Source organism: Cornus florida, unplaced genomic scaffold (assembly GCF_030987335.1).
Source record: "Cornus florida cultivar Cherokee Brave unplaced genomic scaffold, ASM3098733v1 CherokeeBrave_3.0.0_Hap2_Chr04, whole genome shotgun sequence".
Lineage (NCBI taxonomy): Eukaryota > Viridiplantae > Streptophyta > Magnoliopsida > Cornales > Cornaceae > Cornus > Cornus florida.
The window spans coordinates 578,532-600,348 of NW_026775574.1; the positions used below are offsets into that span (position 1 = coordinate 578,532).

Genomic DNA, 21,817 nt, shown 5'->3' on the forward strand with positions numbered 1-21,817 from the left:
TCCTGGGTTAAAATCTTACCCAGGACGGAAGTCCAAGCAAAGAAGGCGACCTTGAAGGGAGCCTTAGAACACCAAATAGACTTCCAGAGGAAAGGGTCTTCGAAAACAACCGGAAAGCACCTGAAAAAGGACCTAACCTCGAAACGACCCTGCAAGTTAGGAACCCAGAACCAACAATCCAACTCACCAAAAGTGATCACCTGGCTATACAGAAGCTCCAAAAAATGAGAAACATCCTCAATCTCCCAATCCTGAAAGTGTCTCCTGAACTGAACATCCTAAGTCAGTCTCCCGTTATCAAGGTGATAACAGTCAACCACCATGGCCTGTCAGTGAGAAGCAATCCTATAGAGCCGTGGGAAAGCGAGAGCAAGAGGAAGCTCCCCACACCAAAGATCCTTCCAAAAATTGATCCTCCTACCATCCTTGATCCGAAAACGAACATGCTTGCAGAAATCATCCCAACCCCTCCGAATGTAAGTCCAAACCCCCACCCCCCTTTGGACCACGCAACTCAAGAGAGCACCACCCACCACTGCTTTCCCCAAACTTGCTTGCAATAACTCTCCTCCAAAGCCAATGCCTCTCAATCCCAAACCTCCAGAGCCATTTACCAAGGAGAGCCTTATTTAAAGGCAACAACCTCCTTAACCCTAAGCCTCCATTCTAAATTAGACGACACACATGCTCCCACCGAACCAGATGATACTTGAACTCCTCTCCTCCCCCCCCCCCCCCCCCCCAAAAGAAAGTTGCACTGCAATCTCTCAATTCTCCTAACCACTGAAGAAGGAATCTGAAACAGAGAGATGAAATAAGTAGGAGGGCTAGAAAGGGTGCTCTTAATCAGAGTAACCCAAACCCCTTGGAAAGGTACTGCTTTTTCCAACCCACCAACCTCCTCTCGAATCTATCCACAACTGGATCCCAGCTCCCCACACATCTCGAAGGGCCTCCCAAAGGCAATCCTAAGTAAGAAATGGGAAAAGAGCCAGTGCAACATCCAAGGATCTGAGCAAACATCTCAATCTCAGGAACATCCCCAACAGGCACAAGAAGGCTCTTGCCAACATTCACCTTAAGACCAGAAACAACTTGGAACCAAATCAAAACGCATCTCAAATATCTCAACTGGGACACGTTCGCATCACAAAGCACTAGAGTATCATCCGCAAACATCAAATGGGAATCTCCAGTTGACTAGCAACATCCCTGCCCACCTGAAAACCTCTTAAAAAACCCAACTTCACAGCCTTCTTCAGTAATCTGCTAAGAGCCTCCATCACAAAAAGGAACAAGAAAGGAGAAAGTGGTTCCCCTTGTCTCAAGCCCCTCGAGCTAGAGAAAAAATTCGTCGGAGCTCCATTCATAAGGACAGAGAACCGAGCGCTAGAAATGCAGAAGAGAATCCATCTCCTCCAACGCCCACCAAACCCCATCCTCTCTAGTAAGTAGAGAAGGAAGCTCTAACTCACATGGTCATACGCCTTTTCAATATCCAGCTTTCAAAGAACACCTGAAACTCTGCTACTCAAATGGGAATCCACACATTCACTAGCAATAAGAACTGAATCCAAAATCTGACGACCTCCCACAAAGGCATTCTGAGAGTCAGAAATGACGCCATCCATAACCTTCCTCAACCTAGAGGCTAAGAGTTTCGCAATCAACTTGTAAAAACATCCCACCAAACTAATAGGGCAAAAATCCCGAACATCTATTGCCTCTCCCTTCTTCGGAATAAGAGCAATAAAAGTGGCATTCAAACTTTTCTCAAAAGAGTCCTGAACATGGAAGGTATGAAAAGAGCCCATCACCTCCTCATGGACCACCTCCCAACACTCCAAAAGGAATCTCATAGAAAAACCATCAGGACTAGGGGCTTTATCCCCATTACAGCTCTTCAAAGCATAAAAAACTTCCTCTTCTGAAAATGGCTCTTCCAAAACAGAGCACTCCACACTCAAAATAGAGTCAAAGTGAAGCCCATTAAGCAAAGGTCGCCAACCAGCTGGTTCAGTGAACAACTTCGAAAAGTAATAAGAAAAACCCTTACAAATCTCTTCCTCTTTACTGAACATCACCCCATCCACCCGAATCTTCCCAATGTGATTGCCCCTTCTATGAACATTGGCAAGTCTATGAAAAAATTTAGTGTTATTGTCACCTTCCTTGAGCAACAAAGCTCTAAACTTCTGTCTCCATGAAATCTCTTCCATAACAGCGATCTCAGCAAACTCTGCTTGACACGCCACCCTCCTAAGCTTCAATGGAACCTTCAAAAGACCCTGACTAGAAAACCCTAAGCCCGAAGTCACATATTCTCAAATCTAAAAGGGGATCTTCTACTACGCAACCCACCACAATCTAACATCAACGGAACATGATCAGACAAAGGGCGAGCCAATATGGCCTAAACAACATCAGAAAACTTCTACTCCCAATCACTCGACAACAGGAATCTATCAAGACGAGAAATAGTAGGAGGAAATTGACCACTGGACCAAGTGAAAGGCCCACCCACCAAAGGCAAATCAAACAAACAAAAAGCATCAATAAACTCTGAGAAGGACATCATGTCAGCCGTCCACCTGCCCCCTGTCGACCTCTCAAAAGGGGAACGCACAATATTGAAATCCCCCCCGATACACCAAGGCAGCGATCATCGCCTACGAATCTCCCCCAACTCCTCCGAAGGCCCATAGACTCCAGAAAAAACCCAACGAAAACCATCCTCCACAATAGACAGAACACAGGACGCCGAGAAAAGCCTAACTTGAGAGTCCAACAAAGAGATCCACCAGTTATCCCATATAATCAGGATACCACCCGAAGAGCCAATAGCATCCAAAGCAAACCACTCCACAAATCTCCCTCCCCACAAACTTCGAGCAATCACATCCTTCATCGAGGCAATCTTGGTTTCTTGCAGACACACAACATGACCACCCGTTTTCCGAATCACCGATTTTACCATTTTTCTTCTAGCTGGGTCGTTGAGACCCCGGACATTCCATGAAAGAATTTGTAGCTTCATAGGGAAACAGTAGAGTTGACAGTCTCACCCCTCCTTCTACTGGCCCTCTCCTTAGCCCCCCTCCTCCTTCTTTCATAAGTAACGAGAGTCTAGGGGCTTGGAACCCCCCTCCCCTCTCTCTCCACTGGGATACTCCTTCTACTTCCCATTCTATCAGCAAACTGAGCATTAAGAACATCAAGGAATAAACTTGTTGCCTCCTCCATCCGACCCTCAAAAGAAACACCCAAAAGGGAACCTACCTCAACTCCTTTTTCCTTCACCTAATCATCTTCCAAATCAGCTATCCCTGCATCAAACCCAGTTCCTTCCGCAAAAATCCCATCCGGTCTAACAACAGCCAAAGGGGTAAGCAAATCAAAATCAGACTCACATCCGTTCCATAAAACCATACCCAAATCCCCATGAACAGAGGAACACGACCCATCCTCCCCATTCTCAACAGATGACAAGGTTGGAGAGCAGCTAGAGAGTGAGGTTGTGATAACCTGAATTTTTAGGATTTTAATTTATATTTCTTTCATGATGATTTTTTAGTTGTTAAGATTGAATATTGAATTAATTGGAGATTTATCCACTTGATTTAATGGGAAAGGGATGAGAGAGGAAGGAGTTTGAAATAGGTTTTGTTGCATGTGATTTATTTTATTTAATTTTGGTTTTGTTTATTGTGTGTGTGTGTATATATATATATATATAATATGCTTGTGTCTGATGGAGAAGATGCTGAAGTGATGAGAATGAAAGAGAGAATTTTGGTAATGTATTCGCGGGGCCCACGAGGAGATAATGTGTTGGATTTTGTTTTTGTTTCATTTATGTGTGTGTGTGTGTGTGTGTGTATATATATATATATATATATATATATATATATATATTGTTTTGTTTGCTGAAGAGAGAAGTAAAGGTGTTGTAACCTGCCAGCCGAGAAAAGAAAGAAAAGATTGGAAAGGTAGTGGGTAGGACCCACTTGGAAGCTTTTTGGCAACTTTTGACTTTGGTTATTGTTGCACATGGGTTTGTTGGAGAAAAGGTGACTGTGTTGATAAAGATAAGGAAAAAAAAAATGAAAAGAGAAATGGGTTGTTCACGTGGTTGATTGACTGTCGTTTGTTTGATAATGATGGAGATAAGAAAGTGGGTGGCGGAAGGAAAAGAAAAAGGTGGGCTGGCCAAAATGAGAAGAAAATTGAAAAGGGGAAATTGTAATGATTTTGGTGGAGCCCACAAGGATTTATTTTGCCAAAAATCTTGAGCTTCACGTGGGTGGTCTGATGGAGTGAAGATTTTGTATTGGAAAAGTAAGTGAAGTTTTACTTGGGCTTGAATTGTGCACGTGGGTTTGTTGGCTGATTTTTTTGGTGAAGTTGGTGGAATTGCCTATTTAAATGTGTGTTTGTGCCACTGAATAAAAATGAGATAGAAAAAAGAGAAAAATTAGAGGAATACAGAGAGAGACGAGAGTTGCAGAGAGGAGCCGAGAGTTTGAGTACAGAGAGAGAGCCGAGAGGTTGCAGAGGAGGCCAGAGGTTTGAGGACTTGGTGATCAAATGTGGAAAATCTTTTTCAGTGTAGGGTTTTCTATACCTTGAATGGCATGGGGAGATTTTGCTTCAATGGTTTTTATTAAATGTTTTAATTAAATGCATAAGTATTTTGTCTATATACTCACATGAATATGTATATTTTGTGAAGCTGTTTTGTTAAACTTCCATAAAACTCTTGTGATGATTTTTCCTACTGGGACTTTCAGTCTCACCACCCTCCAGTTTTAGGTACCGAAGATGAACGGGGATTGCTAGCTTCGAGCTTAGGGTGAAGAGTCGGCGTTGCAGGATTTAATTTTTTATTTGAAGAATTTTTGTATATTTTTTGAGGAAAATGACTTTGTATAAAAAGAGGGTATTTTTTTTATGATCCTGGGTGTATTTTGATGTATTTGGATTTGTATAAATTAAGGATTTTATTAGAATTTTTGGGTCGCGACAAATGGTATCAGAGCGTGACAAAATGGTATCAGAGCTTGTACCCAGCCGGAAGTGTGAGTGTAGTGATGATGTAGATGGGTGTGAGTGGGCGAGTGTGTAGTACTGGTCAGCTACCATTCATAGCCGGGTGTGTGTGGGCGGATGGTGTTCACTTGCAGCTACTGGGATGGTTGGTTAGTGTGGTTGGGAAGGTAGCCCGGGTTTGTTATTGTTTTTTTTTAGTGGGCGGGTGACGCATCGACTAGCTACCACAACAGTTATGGAGTGTGTGGGCGGGTGACTAGCACTGACAGCTACCACGACGTCCTACATATCACAGTATCTCACATTGCCTGGAGTAGGGATTTATGGATTTGGTTTTGTGGATATTGGTGTTTTCGGGTATACGAAGACTGTTGGATCTGAATTTCGGGGACGAAATTCTTTTTAAGTGGTGGAGATTGTGATAACCCAAATTTTTAGGATTTTAATTTATATTTATTTCATGATGATTTTTTAATTGTTAAGACTGAATATTGAATTAATTGGAGATTTATCCACTTGATTTAATGGGAAAGGGATGAGAGAGGAAGGAGTTTGAAATAGGCTTTGGTTGCATGTGATTTATTTTATTTAATTTTGGTTTTGTGCATTGTGTGTATATATATATATATAATATGCTTGTGTCTGATGGAGAAGGCGCTGAAGTGATGAGAATGAAAGAGAGAATTTTGGTAATGTATTCGCGGGGCCCACGAGGAGATAATGTGTTGGATTTTGTTTTTGTTTCATTTATGTATATATATATCATATATATATATATATATATATATATATATATATATATATATTGTTTTGTTTGCTGAAGAGAGAAGCAAAGGTGTTGCAGTCGAGAAAAGAAAGAAAAGATTGGAAAGGTAGTGGGCGGGACCCACTTGGAAGCTTTTTGGCAACTTTTGACTTTGGCTATTGTTGCACATGGGTTTGTTGGAGAAAAGGTGACTGTGTTGATAAAGATAAGGAAAAAAAAAATGAAAAGAGAAATGGGTTGTTCACGTGGTTGATTGACTGTTGTTTGTTTGATAATGATGGAGATAAGAAAGTGGGTGGCGTAAGGAAAAAGAAAAAAGTGGGCTGGCCGAAATGAAAAGAAAATTGAAAAGGGGAAATTGTAATGATTTTGGTGGAGCCCACAAGGATTTATTTTGCCAAAAATCTTGAGCTTCACGTGGGTGGTCTGATGGAGTGAAGATTTTGTATTGGAAAAGTAAGTGAAGATTTACTTGGGCTTGAATTGTGTACGTGGGTTTGTTGGCTGATTTTTTTGGTGAAGTCGGTGGAATTGCCTATTTAAATGTGTGTTTGTGCCACTAAATAAAAATGAGATAGAGAAAAGAGAAAAATTAGAGGAATACATAGAGAGACGAGAGTTGCAGAGAGGAGCCAAGAGTTTGAGTACAGAGAGGAGCCGAGAGTTTGAGTACAGAGAGAGAGCCGAGAGGTTGCAGAAGAGACCAGAGGTTTGAGGACTTGGTGATCCAGTGTGGAAAATCTTTTTCAGTGTAGGGTTCTCTAACCTTGAATGACATGGGGTGATTTTGCTTCAATGGTTTTTATTAAATGTTTTAATTAAATGCATATGTATTTTGTTTATATAGTCACATGAATATGTATATTTCGTGAAGCTGTTTTGTTAAACTCTATGAAATTCTTGTTATGATTTTTCCTATTGGGACTTTCAGTCTCACCACCCTCCAGTTTTAGGTACCGAAGATGAACGGGGATTGCTAGCTTCGGGCTTAGGGTGAAGAGTCGGCGTTGCAGGATTTATTTTTTATTTGAAGAATTTTTGTTTATTTTTTTAGGAAAATGACTTTGTATAAAAAGAGGGTATTTTTTTATGATCCTGGGTGTATTTTGATGTATTTGGATTTGTATAAATTGAGGATTATATTAGAATTTTTGAGTCGTGACAAAATGGAATCAGAGCGTGACAGGGGTCCCAAACATCTCATCTGCCAACAGATTATTCTGCTCAATATGAGAACCCTTCGAAACAAGATGAGCCCTCAAGTCGTTCAAAAGCACAGGAGCTGAAACATCATCAATCTTGATCTTCACATCCAAGCCCACACACATAGTAATTCCTTCACTACTAACATCACATAACCGAGAGGTTTTGGCCCATTACCACTGTCTCCACCATGTCTTATCTCATAATCAGGCACCGGCTCCCTTTCAAAAACCGGGGACAAGCATTTTGAAACAGAAGACACCACTCCCTTTTTCAGCCCCAAGCTCCTTCGTGACACCCCACTAGGGTGAGAAGAGGAAGAAGAAAGGAGAAAAGGAGCATGATCATGCGAAATAAAAGACATACCCGAACCAAAGTCGAGCTACGAACTCAGAATCCACTTCTGCTTCTCCTTTTTAGACCATCTTTTGTGAAAAGAGGGAAAGAACACTTTTTTCTTCAAGCGATGTCCCTGCACAAGCCCCTTTGAACTCCGACCTCTCCTGGAACCTTTAAAGAAATCGGGTGATAGTCAATGATAAGCGCCGAATATTGCATATTCAAGCGCCCTTATTTGTTTTAGTTAGGTCCATTAGTGGTTGAATTGTATAGATTTTCTCCAAGTTCCGTGTTTCTATGTATTTTCAGGTTTGTCTTCCAAATTGGAAATAAGATGGAAGTTTTTGAAGCTTTTTGTAAAGATCAAGTCATTCCGGGTTGTTGCATCCGGAGATTTCCGAGAAGAATCTGCTAAAGGAGGTCCATGAAGCCTTCTACGATGAAAAAGAGGGCATATGATTCTCAATGGGCCAGTACCAATTCCAAAAAGAAGAAGTCCAAAGCAGAAGGAGCAGAAGATGCAATCTGAGGCATCTTCGAGCGCTCGTAGCACCACCTTCGAGCACTCGTCCGGCATCCAAGTGTGTTATTCCATGTCACACGAGCGCTCGTAACACCTACAAGCCCTCCAAATCAAGGCAGAATGGTCCAAGGCATCTTCGAGTGCTCCTACTTCAGCTTCGAGCGCTCCAAATCAAGGTAGTAGGAATTCAAGCAGCTACGAGCGCTCGTAACTCCTTCTTCGAGCGTTCGTCCATGGTCTCGAACAAGAAGAATTTTCCTAAGACAGCTACGAGCGCTCGTGCTGCGACCTACGAGCGCTCGTAGGAACATTGCAAACCCACTTGCTCCTTGTACCTCTCAATTTTTGTTCCCTCCTTAATTGGGTTGTTGGCAAAAAGCTGTGAGAGGACATAGGCCTCGGTTTTTGGGGGGTTTGATAGACATCTTGTCTACAAAAGAAGGGGGGAAGCTTGTATTAGAAAAAAACACATTTTGGCTAAGTTCTAGGGAGAGAAAGAGTGAGTCTTGAGGGTTTGGAGTTCTAGCTTGCTTTAGCACGAAAATGGAGGGTGGATTTGCTTCTTCTCCTTCATTCCTTGTTCTTATGGGTAACTAAATCCTTCTCTAGGGAGATGATAAAGCCTTCCCTTGTAATCATGTTCTAGATTAGACTCTATTTTGGGGATAATAATGAATAACTTTTGGTCTTTTCATAATCATGTTCTAGATTAGGCTCTATTTATCTATGTACTAATATTTATGGTAAAAATTTATAACTTCTAGTTTTAATTATTTATAGATTTAATAGAAAGAGTATCCCAAACGGAGATATTTTCTAGGTCCTTCCTATATTAAGATCTTTCCTTTATTAAAAAATTAATTTTAAAATACACAAAGTAGCCAAATAAACAGACAAATAAATAGCCACCTAATTTAAGATAAAATCACAAATTAAAATTAGTAAAGTATAACATTTTTCTTTTTTGAACTTTGGTCACTAATTTCTAATTTTGTCACTTTGAAATTGCAACGTATCTCCATTTCTCTCTCATTGAGAAAAATCTAGGGTTGAAAATTCACATTATGAAGCAATTAGGGTTGCAAAAAATAATGATACCCAAAACCTAGGGCTGAACTAAAACCCCTCTTGAAGCTTCCGACAACCTCGGCAAGCTTTCGACGACCAACAACAACTTAGCCTTCCGGCAAATTGTTCAAGAGTTATTTATATGGTAAATTTATGCTATTACAAGTATATACGAGAGAGCTTCATGAATGAAGAGACCCATTTTATTTCACATATTCCACCAAATCAAAAAACAAAATCCATCTTAAAAAACTGTAAAATAAATTACATAAACATAAATTCACAAATGAGATTTCAGTTTTTTTTTATTTTTATTTTTATTTTTTATTGAAGCATGTTTCTTCAAAGTAAGATGCAAAGGAATGAATTGATATAATTTGGTTTCAAAATTTCATCTCCAAAAGTAGCTAGCCACAAAGTGTCATGGATTGGTGCTGTTGCGTACTGTGCATGTTTTTAATCCACTTTTTGATTTCATGTAATTCTGAATTTCATTGTTTAGTTTGTTAATTAAATCAACCTCTGGGCATTATTAATTAAAGAAATGGAAAATTTCATAAACTCCTTTGACTATCATTTTTTTCACAAAAATATATCATTTAATCTTATGTATTGAAGGATAATCATCTTCAACTATTCAATGTGTTAGGCGTGGGGTCTAAGAAGAGGGTGGGAGTTTATGTTAGACATGAAGTCGGGCAATAATTTTTTATTGGTAACAAAAACGTTCTCAATTTTTAAAAATCTATTTATTTGAATTTATAGTTATTTAGGTTATACCAAAATTTAAGAGTATTATAATAAGAAAGGATTTGAAACTCATTATAGATATAACATGAAAATTAATATTAGTACATAGATAAATATAGATGTAAAAAAACAAAATAAAAAGTAAAATTGATAACATATTTGTTACTCTTAGATATAAAAGAGAATTCTATATTGTATTGATGTGTGTGAGAGAAGACTGCATGGCGGTTGGTTTATATAGGAAAGGTAATGTGTGGAGAGCAAGTCATTATCATATAAAATAATGTTATATATGGTAATAAGGGTAAGTTAAGACCGTTACCAATGTTATATATATATATATATTAGATAATGTTAAATATGGTAATAAGGGTAGGTTAAAAAAGCTACCATATAAAGTAATGTTATATGTATATATTAATTATAGAACATATTCTAACAAAACAGAGTAACATGTTATAGAATATATTCTAAGTGTTACCAAAAGAGGAGGAGTTCTTAAAAGCAAACAAACCATGTATATTCAGAGTGTCACGGCTTGTTCAGTGTCTCCCTATATATTAGGGTATATATAATAGAGAATAAGCAACCTCATAAGGTATTTTTTAATTATTTTTCTACCAAAAATATTAGTGACAGGTTCTCGGGTTAGATGGTCCAAGATTAATCAATTCCTATATAGTAAAGAATCCTAAATGAAAAGAAGTTTTGGATTGGAAAAATTCTACATGGAAAGAATTGTAGAAGGAAATAAACTTGAATTGTATATGGAGTGAATTTTATATGTAAATAACGGTCAAGCATAAAGAATCTTACCATAATTTCATCTTGTTTTTGTATATAAATAGAAGCATGGACCTACAAGCATTATACTTGTTCTTTTTTATTTGAGTGAGTCTTATTTTCATTTTTTATTTTTTGGCTTTTTAGTTAAACAAATTGTTACACCTACACATGGCTAAAGCTGTTTCAATAGCATCCATCTTTATCTTCATGATCTCGATCTCGATCTCGATCTCAACCACAGAAGGATTCATGGACCCATGCACACAGTGCCCGCGGTGCGAGCAATCAATGATAAGTGCTCGGTTTTTGGTACCTTATCAGCCGCGACCCAATATTGAGCAGTACCCAGAGACAGAGACATTCCTTTATTCCATGGCGATGATGCTAAATAGTGCGATGGTGCGTCTGCAGGCGCTCGGTTATGGCAGGCTGAGTGTAGCGCTGCTGGGGGAGTACGATCAACTAGTGGGCCTTCACAATATGACGTTGTTCGCTCTCGACGACGCTTCCCTCCACGATTCTTGTAATTTCAATATCTACCTTCGCAATTTGAGGTTCCACATCGTGCCCAACATGTTGCTCACCGCCTCTGATTTGGAGAGGCTACCGCCGTTGACGGAGTTGCCCACCATGAAAGAGGGGAAGAATCTGGTGGTGCATGCCTCGGCCCCGCTCAGGATCAGCAACGTCAACATTGAGACCCCTGATGTTCTCCGCAGCTACAGAATTGCCATTCATGGACTGTCCCACCTGCCTTTCTCATCTGATCTTCATGATGGATGGTCACACCTGCCTTTCTCGTGGGATCTTCTTGACGTTGATTTATTTCATAGTTAGGATCGATGGGATTTTTAGTTCAAATTTTTTTTTTTTTTTTTTTTATTTATTAGAGATCTTTCTTTTCTTTTTTCTTTAAATTTTATTACATATATATAGATCCAATAATTATCATCTCAATATTTATTTTTATTTTTTTCTTTTAAATATCATCCTAATATTCACTTACTCATATATCAAATAAAATTTGATTTTTTTGATATATAACCATGAAAACCATGAAATTTGAAAATTATGATTAATTATCACTTAAAAAGTTAATTAGGAATTAAGGACCATTTGAGATTATTTTTTTTAAACAGTTAGGCGGTTTGAAAATTATGAATAATTATCACTTAAGGGTAAATTATGAATAATTATCACTCAAGGATTAGGATTTGAAAGAGGTATGGTTTGGAAAATGGAAATGAAAGGATAAAAGTGGTAGGGGTGTACAAAAATCCGGGCCTAAATTTGTGAGATCAGAAAAATATAGGACCGATATGTTATATATATATATATATATATATATATATATATATAATATAATCATACAATTCAAATTAGAAGTTTCTAACATAAAAACTATCAATTCTATGACCCACTCTTAATTATGTCTTATCAATTTATTACATGAATTTATTTATTTTTTCTTATTATTATTATTATTATTATTATTATTATTATTATTTTGGTGATTGAATTTTGAATTGTGACTGATTGTATATTATTAAATTTTGATTGTTTATTATTTAATTTTGAATTGTGACTAATTGTTTATTATTGAATTAGTAATTTTGAATGTATTAGATTTTTAACAATTATGAATTTATTCACTTCCCTTCTAAAGGTGATAAAAAAGAATGAATTAAAAGTTCTGAATTTATTAATAGTTCTGAATTTGTTAATTTTTGCTCTTCTTTGTGACTCTTGGTTCATTTAATTTAACAAGTCAACAACCCACCATCGCCACTTGTCCCATTTAACCGGAACATAAAAAAGTGCTGAGTTATGCCAAACATGATTTTGTGAACAACTCATTTTATGAAAATTTTAACAACTCTCTTAATTTGACAAAGAAACTGGCTGCTGAGTTAAAAAATGGGAATATGGTGGAAATTATATCCAATTACAGAAAAACTGCATTAATGAAAGAACATATAGCAGATCCTCCATGGATAACCACGATGTCGCCTAACTGTTGAATTCATAGATGCAAGTATAGGTGTAATGTTTTATACCTACTTCAAATTAGAGAAAACCTTACTATCTTATCTGATTTATGATTCTATTACACCAAGGTTTACTTCCCTAGAATGGAATTTCCAATATAGAACCTGTCAAACATCAGGAGAAAAAGGTATACATACATTATTCACCTGCAAGCACAGAAAAAAACATTACATCAGTATCACCGCAAGTTGAAAAAAGATCCGGTCACCCATCAAATTTGCCACATCGTGTCAGAAGAGACTTGTATTTGCATCAAAATAAAATCACAGCAAAAGTAAGGAAAACTGATAAAATTTCTAAAATTTATGTGCTTCTAGGTGACAAAGGTACAACCCCTGGTAGCATGATGTCGCACCATTATTGATTCCTAGTGAAAACTGGTAATGAGATGCACCCAAATGAAAAATTAAAACCAGACTATGTAAGACGTAAGAGAACCAAAATTATGTGGCAGAACATACAGTGCTGAAGGCATGTTATGCATTGCGTTTGAACTCTCTCTGGACCTGTGCTTCCGTTTCTTACTACTGAATCAATGAATTATCACGAGAGAGAAGATTGGATTAACAATAATCACTACTACACACACACAGACACGTGATAAGCAAAAATGGTTACTTCTATATATGTCAAGTGTAAATATAGTACTTGTCATGTGAGCCAGGATCCCGACATGATTTGAGCTTCCGGTCAACATGCTTCATATCCGCAGCAGTCGGGGTCTCAAGTTTACTTGCCTATAATGAAAGCCAGCAAAAAGTTAAAAGTAGGTATGTTTGGTTGACTGAGCTAAAACAAAATTTCAGAAAAGCCTTTCTGTTTCTCTGGAAACAGCTAAAATATCTTGTTCTTCTGAACTATTTTTAGAGAACAGAGTTAAAATAGGAATAATATAGCCAAGAAAAAGAAGAAAAGAAGTAAGCATCATAACTAAATTGAATTACAATTGACTTGATATAGTCATACCAAAAAATCAATGGCATTCAGAGGAACAGTGAGCTCTGAGATGGTGTGTGCAGGATGCTGGTGAGAGAGGATGCTCCCAAGATATCTGCACAGAAATCATTTGACAAAACAAAACAATTTTTTAGCCAAGAAAGGTAGGTGAGCTGCAAGAAATTAATTTGTTAAATACTTGCAGAAGCAATTCAAACCTCTCAAAGTCAAAAACACCATGAACTTCATTTGACTTGCGCAAAGCAGCCAATGCCAACTGCACCAAATTAATGGAGAGACACATATAATAGGAACTATGAAACTAAATAGAGAACAGACCATCGTATCAAACCACAATCCAAATCTGAAAACTGAAAGTTCCCCAGCAAAAGTCCTAGGCTATTTTTAAAATCAGGGGTCAGTGCTTGGTGCAGTGGTAAAAGCTCGGGCTGACAAGCTTGAAGAGAGAGATTCAAGTATGAGAACGGTCACTTTGTGCAAAATATTTCCAAAAGTTAGGGCCTGATTGGCTCAGTTTTCTAAAAATAGTTCTCAAGAACTCAGAAAACAAAAAACTGTTTCCAGAAAACTATACAGGCTTTTTTTAACTGAGTTATGCCCCCACTTGTCCTTATGTGGCTACGCCACTATCAAGGAGTAATTTAAGAGTTCCTATAATAATATTTAGATGTTAATACACAAATTAATAAAATAAGAATTTAGATTCTTAAATCATCGATTTTGTAAAAATTAATTTCTTACAGAATTCTTACAAAAACATTCCAATAAAAATAAAAAAAAATAAAAGTGATGGAAAGAATCATGTATGAGATGAAATTTTAGGATAATAAGGTTATGGAAAGAATCGTACTTGAATTAGAAAGATTTAAGATAGTAACATTATGGAAAAAAACGATATTTGAGTTGAAATTTTAAAATAGCCACATTAAAAAGTTAATTAGGAATTAAGGACCATTTGAGATTATTTTTTTTAAACAGTTAGGCGGTTTGAAAATTTTGAATAATTATCACTTAAGGGTAAATTATGAATAATTATCACTTAAGGATTAGGATTTGAAAGAGGTATGGGTTGGAAAATGGAAATGAAAGAATAAAAGTGGTAGGGGTGTACAAAAATCCGGGCCTAAATTTGTGAAATCAGAAAAATATAGGACCAATATGTTATATATATATATATATATAACTTTTTACATTACAAACTTTTAATTTGAATTGTATGATTATACTATATTATATATATATATATATATATATATATATATATATATATATAATATAGTATAATCATATATATATATATATATATATATATATATATATAATATAGTATAATCATACAATTCAAATTAAAAGTTTGTAATGTAAAAAGTATCAATTCTATGACCCACTCTTAATTATGTCTTATCAATTTATTACATGAATTTTTTTTATTATTATTATTATTATTTTTTTTTTTTTTTTTTTTTTTTTTGGTGATTGAATTTTGAATTGTGACTGATTGTTTATTATTGAATTAGTACTTTTGAATGCATTAGGTTATTAACAATAATGAATTTATTCACTTCCCTTCTAAAAGAGATAGAGAAGAATGAATTAAGACATATTATTAAAACATGTAGATGAATCAACAATGTCTCCTCAGACCATAAAAAAGAAACAATTATATCTCCTTAGACCATTTCTGAATGGGTGGGTGCCGAACTCGCAATGCCCTTATTGTAGTCGAACCACCCTAACTCTGATACCAAGAAGAAATACAATATAGAAGGAAAAGGAAAAAAAATGAGATAATTGTGGAAAAGGTTTGAACGAGATTTAATAATATGTAAAGGCTTGAATGATATCAACCACTCATTCACAGCTCTAGTATTTATAAATAAAATAAGAGCACATGCTTATATTACAAGAAAAGAAATTAAATCAAATCTAAATCAAATCTCAACTAATATGGTAAGTCATTTCGTAAATCCATCATGGCTATCATATATGCTAACATGTGCATAAGCAAATCTATACTAATTTGGTAAGTCATTCCATAAATCGTGGCTATCATATGTGCTAATAAAAGTAATTAGCACATGATTGGCCCCTAACAATGAGAACTACTTTAGGGGAAGAAATTGTAAGAAGCCATTCTTTCTATGTATTGGTTGTCAAATCAATCACTGAAGAATGAATTCCTTTTCTAGTTTGTTTTCTGGAAATAGAGTCCCACTATGTGTTGGAGTAAGCCCATTCATAACTTCCAAGTGGCAAGGAGATGAAGGTACTCAATCTTCGTGGACTACTCTGTATTACTAAAAGCAGAATATATAAGAAGGAAGCAAAAATACATTTCTTTCTACCACCATCCTATCAAGAGCCCACAGCTACATTAGCCATTCAGTGCATTATGATTAGCCAATCTCAATTCTCAAGGGAACAGACATAAAATAAAATTTGAAAACAGAACATTCTGTACATTAACCAATTGCCTCCAAGAAATTGTTAATGTGCTATAAAAGTTTGTGCCTTGAATGACTAGCAGCGGGCAGCATCACGGCCATAGAGTGGCACCAGGTGGTGCCGAGGCAGCCAATATCTTCAGTGAACTTTGTTGTGGTCCAATGATATGCCTTCAGTCGATGTGTCAATGGGGTTCAGCAGTGGACACCTCTACCGAGTTGGTCTAATAAGGAATTACCAAGTCATAGAGAGCAGATATCATCCTAGAATCATGCAACATGCGATATATCCCTTGATATCAACTCCACCAAACTTCGGCCACCAAGCAAAATTTTTCTAAAATCCCAGTGGGTTAGTATGACATGTCCACAACCACGAGATAGGCCACATCGATAGCTGGAAAGTGGGATATCACATGACTGCATACCAAGAGGTAGCCACATTAATAGCCACAACCCGAGCTATACACAATGTCCTTCTCTCAACCTATGCAATGCGTAAAGTGTATCAGGATGCAGTGGTTTTTGTTTCAGGTATGTCTGGAGAAGGCAACAAGGTGTGTCTAAGAAGAAGACAACTTTCAATCTCATATGTGTGTTTATGGACAAGGCAGGGGTCCCATTAAATTATCATATGTAGCTATGGAGAAGGTAACAGGTCTGTCTGCAATCAGCCTTGTATTGATACGCCTACGGAGAAGATAAAAGATAATAATAAGAAGATCGGGGACTATCTGTGGAAATAGGCTGTGCACGGTCAGAAAAATGCTGAATCGAGCCACATTGGGGCAGTAAACCTACCACAGATAATAAGCCTGTATGAAAGGTGAAGACAACAGATCTATTGGAGATCAAAATTATGCCTGTCAATGACAATATAAGTCTGTTGCACAGAAGTCTGCTGAGAAGGCATAAGACAGCTAGATTATTGGACGCAGAGTCAGAGAATGGTGTGGTCAAGTTTCCTGGAGTCATGATGTAGAGTTGCATGGAAGGGATGCCTTCACCTCGACAAGTAGTCTTGAGGTGTTGTGGTATTTAAGTCATAACTGAATAAAGAATTCAGGAAATCTAACAAAAGGAAGAAAGAATCAATCAAATTTTGCTTGGTCTGCGCTGGGAACCAAAATGATTCATATATATGCCATGTGTAGGAGTGATAAACCATGGATGTTGTTCCAATTGGAGATACCATGTGTTGGATGTGTAGGAAGGTGTAGGTGTGTCCGTGGAACGAATATAATTGTCTCTTATGTAACTTTTATCACTAATCCTACATGGAGACTTCCTTGGAGATGTTATGAAGCAGAAGGGGAAGTCACACTTGGGCTGCCACCTCAGTGCCACATGGAGAGGTGATGTATGCCACCTTCTCACAAAATGAAGCATTAAGTCAAGTATCTACAGTCACGGATACAGTGATAGTACAGAACTACTGATATTGAATGAGAGACCTAATTTCTAGACAAGGTTAAGCAGGGAAGATAAAAGGTACAATTCGAGCTATTAAAGATAGATTAATCTGTATATTGCACTTAAGCAGGTAAGTTAACTGCGTCAAAAAACTCAGAAAAAACTTTGATCTTTAATCTAGAATATTACATTCACGTTGAAAAGAGTGCACCATGCCCCAATCTCATTCTCAAGTCTCATGCCATACTAGTATCCAAACACCATTGTTTGTGGCAAAAAGCCATTTTCATAAACAATTAATTATAATAAATGGAGGATCTCCTCTTAAACGTGTTACATATTCATTTCAGTTGTCTCTCCATGAATTGTAAATAAGCCAGTTTTTAAGTCTAACAAAAAATACAGTGACCGGTAAAACAAGAATCTTCATTTCAAATAGAAAGTAAATTGCAAATTTAGGAACACAATAAAATCATCATTTCAACATTACACAAACACACACATACACATATATGTCAAACCCAAGAAAAGAAGATGTTTCTCAAAATTCAGCTCACCAAAATCAGTAAACTTCCTTTTCGGTGCATGGAGAAATTCTGCATATTCAGTTCCCCCTTCCATCTTATGTAGTTGCAACACCAATGGTCTCCTTGTAACAATACCTTACATTTTAAGAAATCAAAGTGAAAACAAACTATGGTTAAAGAAAAAGAACATGCTATTTTTCACGATCGAGTTGTCATGACTATAAATCATGACTGCTACTGATGGGAAAAGGGGCTTTTTTGGTTTAAATTCACAGAAAAATGGCAGTCAATCCAATTTGATATTGAAGCAAATAGCAATAGGTAATGGCTGCATGAATTTTAATGCCTAAAAAATTTCTAACATTGTGTTTGGTTGCGAAGATAAGAAAGAGAAACATGAAGAAAAATAAATGTCGTTTCTTAAAACTGAAAAGCTCAGCCTAATTGACCCAACAACTTCATAATGTGAAGTTTAGGGATTTAAAAAATATTAATTTACACCTCTTTTCCCTTCATTTTCTCATCAAAAAACAATAATGCATAACTAAATAATCGACATTAGACATTACATAAATATCAAACACAGATCCAAAAATAGATAAACGAGAATTACCAGATCCACGAGGCATAAAATCTCTTCCGACGACACTTTCCAACACCGACGATTTCCCGGAACTCTAATACCCACCAAAACAATCGATTGAGAAGAAACCAAAGCAGAGAAATCAGAAAATGCAGAAGAGACTGAAAGGAAAGTGTGACCGACCTGGCCTCCGAGGACGACCACGGAAGGAAGAGCTTCCCAGAGGGACATTCCTTCGCCTCCATGATCTTCCAAGACAGTGCAGGCTCGTTGTATTCTATTGACGAGTCCGATCAAACTCTCCAATCTTGCCATTATGGATCGAATGCGGTGAAGATCTGATCTAATCTGATATGAGTTTTGTGTAAAATAAGAAGAATGAAAGGAGAGATTGGAAATAGAATAATGTTAGTGGATCCAGAACTTCTTCAGATGCAGATATTGAAATCTTAGATTTAGATGAATGTAAGAGAGAGACACGGAAAACGGTTGAAGACGAGGTGGTTGAAAAATCAACTTTTCGAAATTTTGGAACCTACTTTTTTTCCCCGGGAAAATAACATAAGAAGAAAAAGGTGTAACAAACAGTGTTATGAGTCCAAATTATAAGAAAACTAAACTAATTTAACATTTCAAATGAATTAATATGTGTGTATATATATATATATATATCCAATTGAAACTAATTGCCCAACTCAGTTTGACAGTTTAACTACTGTGGTGAGAATGAAAAGTATTTTTCAGAAAGTTACAATTATAATAATTCTATTATGATCTTTGATTTTCTGGTCACAATAAATTATTTTTATCCTTTGTCTATAATTTAATGTAAATGTTTCCTAGCCGAATCTTTTTTTTTTTTAATCTAAAATGTTAATTGTTCTGATTCTATGTATTGGATCATTTGCAATTAAAGAATCATCCTTCATGCACATGGAAGAACAGACAATTAATTGCATATCATACATCTATTATCCTCTTTGTTGTGAATTTAAAAGAAAATATAAGACATAAAATTATATCTTCAATATAGAAAGAAGAATGTAGAGACAGGAGAGAGATTTTATTACTTTATATTAAATCCAAGTACATCAATATAACAATAAACAATCCGTATTTATATCCAAACATTGCATTAGTCAACATTCACCATTAACTCTCATCCTTAATGCGCCATTAACAAGTGCATTTACCTCTTATTTATTGCACCATAAATTCAACACTATACAAGTAGTGGACACCATATATATAACACTCCCCCTTAGAGTCCACTACACAACACTAAGAATATACCTCGTTAAAACCTTCATAAGAAAAACCCAGTGGGATAAAAACTTAGCGAAGGAAAAAAGAGTACGATATTCTTGTGTATATGAAAATGGTATTGTATAGGTTAAAACTACCTCATTAAAACCTTGTCAGGAAAAACCTAGTGGGACAAAACCTGAGTGAAGGAAAAAGAGTACAGTATTCCAATATCTTTTCAATTTAGTGCTCCCCCTTATTGCTACATTAGTTCAACACTAAAGATCCTTGAGTTGACGCATTCCAATATTGTGTACCAACCTTTTGAACGTCGTAGTTGATAGTGCTTTAGTGAACATGTCTACTAAATTCTCATTTGAACGTATCTGCTGAATATCAATATCACCATTCTTCTAACGTTCATATGCATAAAAGAATTTTGGTGAGATATGTTTGGTCTTGTCACTTTTGATATAACCCTCTTTCATCTGTGCAATGCATGCAGCATTATCTTCATATAATACTGTTGGGCTATCTTTTATTGACGAGAAACCACATGTTGTTCGAATATGCTGGATCATAGATCTTAACCAAATGCATTCTCTACTTGCCTCATGAATTGCGAGTATCTCTGAATGATTTGAAGAAGTTGCAATCATTGTCTATTTTATAAATCGCCATGATATAGCAGTGCCACCACAGGTAAACATATATCCTGTTTGTGAATGAGCTGTGTGTGGATCAGAGAGATAGCCAGCATCTGCTTATCCAATTAACTGGAAGTTTGATTCTTTTGAATAAAACAATCCCATATCAATTGTACTACGAAGATATCGTAATATATGCTTAATTCCATTCCAATGTCTGCAGGTTGGTGCAGAACTGTATCTTGCTAATAAATTGACTGAAAATGCTATGTCCGGCCATGTGCAGTTTGCAAGATACATAAGAGCACCAATTACACTGAGATATGGCACTTCAGGACCAAGGAGTGCTTCATCATCCTCTCAAGAACGAAAATGATCTCTCTTGATATCAAGTGATCGGACAACCATTAGGGAGCTCGATCAATGGGTGTGCTTTATCCATATAGAATCGCTTCAAAAACTTTTCTGTATATGTTAACTGGTGGATGAGGATTCCACTTAATAAATGTTCAATCTGCAGACCAAAACAAAATTTTGTGTTTCCAAAATCTTTCATCTCAAATTCTTTCTTTAAATAAGTGGTTGTCTTTTCGATTTCATCCAATGTTCCCACAATATTTAGATCATGAACATATACTGCAATAATAGCAAAACCATATCTTGACTTGTTAATAAAAATGTATGGACAAATATGATTTTTCACATACCCTTCTTTTATCAAGTACTCGCTAAGACGATTATACCACATGCGCCCAGATTGTTTCAATCCATATAAGGATCGATGTAATTTGATCGAGTACATACTACGTAGTTTTGTTTCAGGCATTTGAAATCCTTATGGGATTTTCATATAAATATCACTTTCCAGTGATCCATATAAATATGTCGTTACCACGTCCATTAGATGCATATGCAATCTTTCCGTAATTGCCAAATGTATTATGAATCGAAATGTAGTTGCATCCATCACAGGAGAGTATGTTTCATTATAATTAATACCAAGTCTTTGTGAGAAACCTTAAGCTACCAATCGAGCTTTATATCTCATAATTTTATTTTTCTCGTTACATTTTCGTACAAATACCCATTTGTACCCAACAGGCTCTACACCCTCAGGTGTTTGGACTACAGGTCCAAATACTTCACGTTTAGCTAATGAATTTAGCTCTGCCTGTATTGCTTCTTTCCATTTTGGCCAATCATTTCTCAGTCGACTTTCTTCGACATTTTCATTTTTAGGTTCTGGATCCTCATTGTTTATATGAAGAGCAATTGTATATGAGAATATGTTGTCCCTGACAACTTCATTTCTATTTCACCTCTTCTGATAATTTATTGAGATCTTATTGATTTTCAGGTACCTTTGCAATAGTATCATAGTTAGCTCACTTGACCTCGTCAGGTCCTTGGGCCTCGTCAGGTCCCTTTGCCACATCAAGGGTATGTGTTTTATCAACGACAACTTTAT

The 21,817-nt window shown here is 36.5% G+C and overlaps 1 protein-coding gene across 1 annotated transcript; it reads right to left on the reverse strand.

Moving 5' to 3' along the window:
* Positions 1 to 12,520: 12,520 nt before the first annotated feature.
* LOC132305535 (cyclin-H1-1-like) lies at positions 12,521 to 13,776 on the reverse strand. Its single transcript, XM_059803166.1, has 5 exons — positions 13,688 to 13,776; positions 13,500 to 13,584; positions 13,182 to 13,270; positions 12,995 to 13,060; positions 12,521 to 12,679 (listed from the first exon to the last, which is right to left on the reverse strand). Exons 1-5 carry the CDS (start codon positions 13,771 to 13,773, stop codon positions 12,676 to 12,678), a joined length of 330 nt encoding a protein of 109 aa, XP_059659149.1. The 5' UTR covers positions 13,774 to 13,776; the 3' UTR covers positions 12,521 to 12,675.
* Positions 13,777 to 21,817: the final 8,041 nt, after the last annotated feature.

Bases quoted from the DNA above. Each gene is read 5' to 3' on its own strand.
- LOC132305535 (XM_059803166.1), bottom strand. From the start codon at position 13,773: ATGTGTCTCTCCATTAATTTGGTGCAGTTGGCATTGGCTGCTTTGCGC. The intron at 13,585-13,687 runs GTTTGAATTGCT...ATTTCTGTGCAG, and splicing joins GGTGTTTTTGACTTTGAGAG to ATATCTTGGGAGCATCCTCT. The intron at 13,061-13,181 runs GTACTATATTTA...TCATTGATTCAG, and splicing joins GATCCTGGCTCACATGACAA to TAGTAAGAAACGGAAGCACA.